Raw genomic sequence first — 4,739 nt, forward strand, 5'->3', positions numbered from 1 at the left:
GTGTGTGTTGTGGGTTGTGTGGCGGCGGTGGGGGGGGGTAGGCCTATATTAGTGCTGTCTTATATCATAGCAGGGCTCCCCAAAGTGGTCCTAAATGTCTGGGTTTAGGTGGTAGATAAATGATTTTAGGTTAGGTGACTAGTAGCTAGACAGTGTAACCCAGAGTTGGATGGTTACACAAATTCCCCTGAATTTGTGTAGTTCCAGGTGCATCTCCCATTTTGTTCATTGCTCATTCATACATTGTCACAATGCCATTGTCAGGGTGCACTAGTGTCTAATCATAACATTGCATTCTGCAGAAAGACCAGTGGAACCTCCTGAAACAAATTCTTTTGATCTGAGGTTGTTTTAGTGCTCTCTCTTGGGTTTTTTAATGCATTTAGGAATATATATATATATACTGTATATTTGTCCACAAAGAAACAAGTGCCAAGGGTGTTTTAAGACTTTAGGTTGCTAACCAAAAGTATTGCTGGGGACTTCATCTACACCTAGATTTAAATGCTAAACCCAGTATTGCTTATCCTCACACTTTGATATAGGCAACCCCTGGGTACAAATGTGGAAGGTGTAAAAAGGTACTGTTTACCGTGCATTCTTATTTACATATGGTTTTATTCAACTTTTAGAGTTTCCAACATACAGCACCAACTGGCTCTCCTGGAAGGTGAAGCGTGGCCTGGCATGGCCGAAGCAGACAGGGACCGTCTACAACTCATCAAGGAAAAAGAGGCACTTCTTCAAGACCTGCAGCTCATTAGTCAGCAAAGGCGACCTCCTGAAGATCTGGCAAAGCTAGAAGAAGAAAAGGGACGCTTAGCTGATGAGATCCAGAGGGCCCACTCCATCTCCACTCAAGGAGCCACTGAAAGGTTTGTGATTTACAAAAAGGTTTTCTGGCAATTAATTTGGCTTTAGCGCTTTTGGTACACTGATGTGCTCATGTCCTTCTCTTTCACACAGAAGTGATTATACCCTTCCCTTTCACACCTTTGTGTACATGCCCTGACCTTTCGCTCTGTAGTTCTCATTCCCCTGCCTTTTACACTGTAGTTTTCATGCCCTTCTCTTTCACATTGAGTTGCTCATGCCCTGCTCCTTCACTCTGTATTTCTCATATGCTTCCCTTTCACATTGAGGTGCTGATGTCATTCTATTTCACACTGTAGTGCTCATGCACTGCCCTTTCACACTGTGTTGCTTATGCCCCGTCTTTGCATTCTGTAGTTCTCATGTCCTTCCCTTGCACAATGAGGTGCTAATATCTTGCCCTTTCACACCGTAGTTTTCATGCCCTTTCACTCTGTCTTATGTTGGTAAAAGCAAATTCAGTATTTTCCATGCATCTTCACATTGAGAAATAAAAGTCAACCATTGGTCTGCAGGTTTGCAGTCTTAATCCATTTCTTAAAGTAAAAATAAAAATAATAATATTTCTGAGCACAAAGTTCAGAATACTTGCAGCCTGTGCTTTCATTTCACAGTTTGCTGATTAATTTCCTTAACAAATATAACAAATATAAGCCGAAGATATCAATACTGAAATGTTTCCTGAGGAGACTCTGGCTTTAAAGCTGTAGGTGAACAAGAATAAAATAAAAGGAGTGAGAAAACCCTCTGGTTTAGGAGAACAAATTGTTTTCTGGATGTGTCCTGTGAAACTGAGGGATTGGCAGCATGAACTGGATCACATAATGCATCATATGTATTCTAACAGGGTGATCCAAAACAGTCTGTTGCTAGGCTGACCTCCCTTGTGCCTTTCTGGGTAGCCAGGAAGGTCAGTCATCTCTTCCTTCTCACCATGTTCCGAAAAAAAGTGCATCATCTCTCCCTAGGGCACATGTGAATCTTGGATGTGTTACCCTAAGAAAAATTCAATGGACTGCTAAAAGCTGTATGACAGAAAAAAATACATGAACTTTGCTAATCCAGCTTTTTTTCTTCAGCAGAGCTGTGATGACATGCCTAAAAATCAATTACCATAGTGGGAGGATAATTAAAAGAACCTGTGACATGTGCATTTTGCAAAATGACACATAAGATGGCAAATTATGTTTCAATTCAAAAAAACATTATGTCTCCTTTCACACCTTGTATGTCCACATTTGCATGCATTTTTAGCACATTTTTCATGGATGTTTTTGCTTCTTAAGGTGTTTTATATTATGCTAAAACACAAGAAAATGCCAAGGCATGGCAAGCCAGGTTCACTTTAAATCCTCAGTAGGGATGTTCAGATACCAGTGCTGATACTTGGCATTTTCATGAGAACTACCAGGGTTGTAGCGGTTGCGGCTGCGACTGGGCCCTAAAATTGGAGCAAACAGAATCTGGAGCAGTTGCCCATGGCAACCAATCAGCATCTCTCTTCAATTTCTTCAGTTAAGATTTGAAAATGAGAGATAGAAGCTCATTGGCTGCAATGCAAGTCTGCTCCAGTTTAGATAAATTCCCCCCCAGTACTTCCAGCTATGGAGAAGCTTCATGTGACAGGGTTGGTACATGGTGATTGGCTCAGCCCTATATCAGCTGTGTCTGAAGCGATTTAGGGCATAAAAAAGGCTCCTTCCCTCACCTGCAGCTGAGAAGAACAGCTGGAAGATGGATGAAAGGGTATGTTCTGAGGTCTTCACTTTCTGTCATTGCTTACACGGTACAGTGAACACACTCATCTCATTCACGGAATCTCTAAGATGTCATGAATGGGGCTTATGCCGGGGATGATGTAACTCCTCTGCACATGCAGAGGAGTTACATCATCAGTGGCCTCTCAATGGCTGAAGAAAATGCATAGGAACCCAGAGATAGTGGTGGCGGGGGACAAAATTATGGACATTTTCATTGCACAGCATTGGAGTAATCACTGCAATATAATTACTACTAGTAGTTTTTCTAATACAGCCCTTTGTTGTGATAAAATGTAAAAAGCTCCATGATATAATTAATCGCACTTAACTAACAATGTGTAGGGTAAGTGTGCATGTATGTTGTGCACATTTTTGGCAAAAACGCCATCCAGCACACAGCTCAGGTCCATTTTAACAGATATTAAAATATCAAATATGTGACATTTTTCTTTCACCATTTGCATCGCAGAATATGATACCGGTATTTCAGGAAGATAAATATTTTCTATAGCACTTTACACTGTTTGTTTGTGCAAGTCATTTGTATGGAGATTAACATTCCACATTTCTAAACAAAGGGAGCCAAAAAATAGTTTCCTGCCATTGCTAATTGTCAGGGGGTTCTCTTGTGAAAACGATACTGACTTTTTTTTTTTTACTTAGCTAATTTTGCTACATTATGTTCTACTTCAGTGACTTTGACTTTCCTGTGATTTAAAACTTTAACTGTGTGTGATTCATTCATTAATCAATTCATGGGGCTTTTTAAATTTTAGCACAACAAAGGGTTGTATTAGAAAAACTACTAGTCGTAATTACATTGTAGTATAACTCCTAAAACTGACAAAGTAGGAGAAGGAATTAAAGGACATGTGTACTGTGCAAGCTGTGCCTTAAAAAAAAAGACAAGCAGAGGGCATATGACTAGTTGCCTGTATCCTCACTGTAGCTGAACTTTTACCCATTGATGACTTGCCATGCCTTGTACCACATTATGTCTCTGTGTGGAGGTGGCCATCCTGGTAGAGGAGCAGGGCTTTACTTTCTTGTGAAATCAGCAGTAAACAAACACCGATCAACAGAATGAAGCAGAAGCAGGGAGATTCTTGCAGTACAGGTAATCAGGTACAGTTTCCTTTCCAGCAAGGCTTTAGGAGAACAGTGAGCTGCATAGTAGTGCCATTGTCAAATCTTTTGATGCTAGCAACCAGAGGCTACACAACCTTAGATGATCTCGGACTGTAGATATATAGCTACTAAGCCACATTACAGGTGAGCCTAGGCACAGAATGTGCAGTTCTAGATGAGTTCACATCCACTTTAATAAAAGTTTTTGAAGTGTTATAATATCAAATTCTAATTCCTTGTGAATATCGATAATTCAGTATAAAGAGTTATGGACACCGGCACTCCAAAGTAGAAAAACGTCTTTTATTGACGCATCATGCAACAATACACTTATTGCAATAAGTGGAGTTGGAGTGCCGGTGTCCATAACTCTTTATACTTTGCCTGGATGGTGGCCATCCGTCGACTACTGATGCACCCAACCCATTCATCAAGGATTTAGCGGTAAGGAGTGCAATGGGTACACTGACTATATCGATAATTCAGGACACCTTTCATTTTGACTGGCTATTGAAAAATAATTATGTTATGCAGGTACCGATTAATTTAGCTTGCACTTGGAATATTGCCTAATCTTACTCTTGAAATGTAGCATCTTTACAGATCATTACTGAATTTTAAATATATCAGTACTTCCTAAGCTAAGCAGCTTACTAATTTGTATTTAATTCCTTTTGGATCATGTGGTGCACATGTAATGTATAAAAGGTTGATGCTTACATTTAGCGGTCACTAATCTTAATATAACATATGGGACCTCAATATTATTTATTTTTTTATATAATAAGTTTTTATTAATTTCATTTCACATTCAGTTCCATAAATTACATGATTATAACAATAGCGTCTGCTTTCACAGCTATCTCATATCTGGAATTCCTTCTTAATTACTAGTGAGAGGAGAAAAAAGACAAGAAAAACAAAACAAGAAAAAAAAACAAAAACTAATACTTGTGCTTGATTACATGGGACCTCAAT

At 39.4% G+C, this 4,739-nt stretch overlaps 1 protein-coding gene across 1 annotated transcript in view; it reads left to right on the plus strand.

Moving 5' to 3' along the window:
- WWC3 (WWC family member 3) overlaps nucleotides 1–4,739 on the plus strand; it is a 120,573-nt gene that overhangs the window by 92,983 nt on the left and 22,851 nt on the right. The window contains exon 9 of the mRNA XM_018553504.1: nucleotides 633–874. Coding sequence (XP_018409006.1) covers nucleotides 633–874 — 242 coding nt within the window. The remainder of the gene's footprint in view (nucleotides 1–632; nucleotides 875–4,739) is intronic.

This window comes from Nanorana parkeri, unplaced genomic scaffold (genome assembly GCF_000935625.1).
Source record: "Nanorana parkeri isolate BGI_ZX_2015 unplaced genomic scaffold, ASM93562v1 scaffold122, whole genome shotgun sequence".
NCBI classification, from domain to species: Eukaryota; Metazoa; Chordata; class Amphibia; order Anura; family Dicroglossidae; genus Nanorana; species Nanorana parkeri.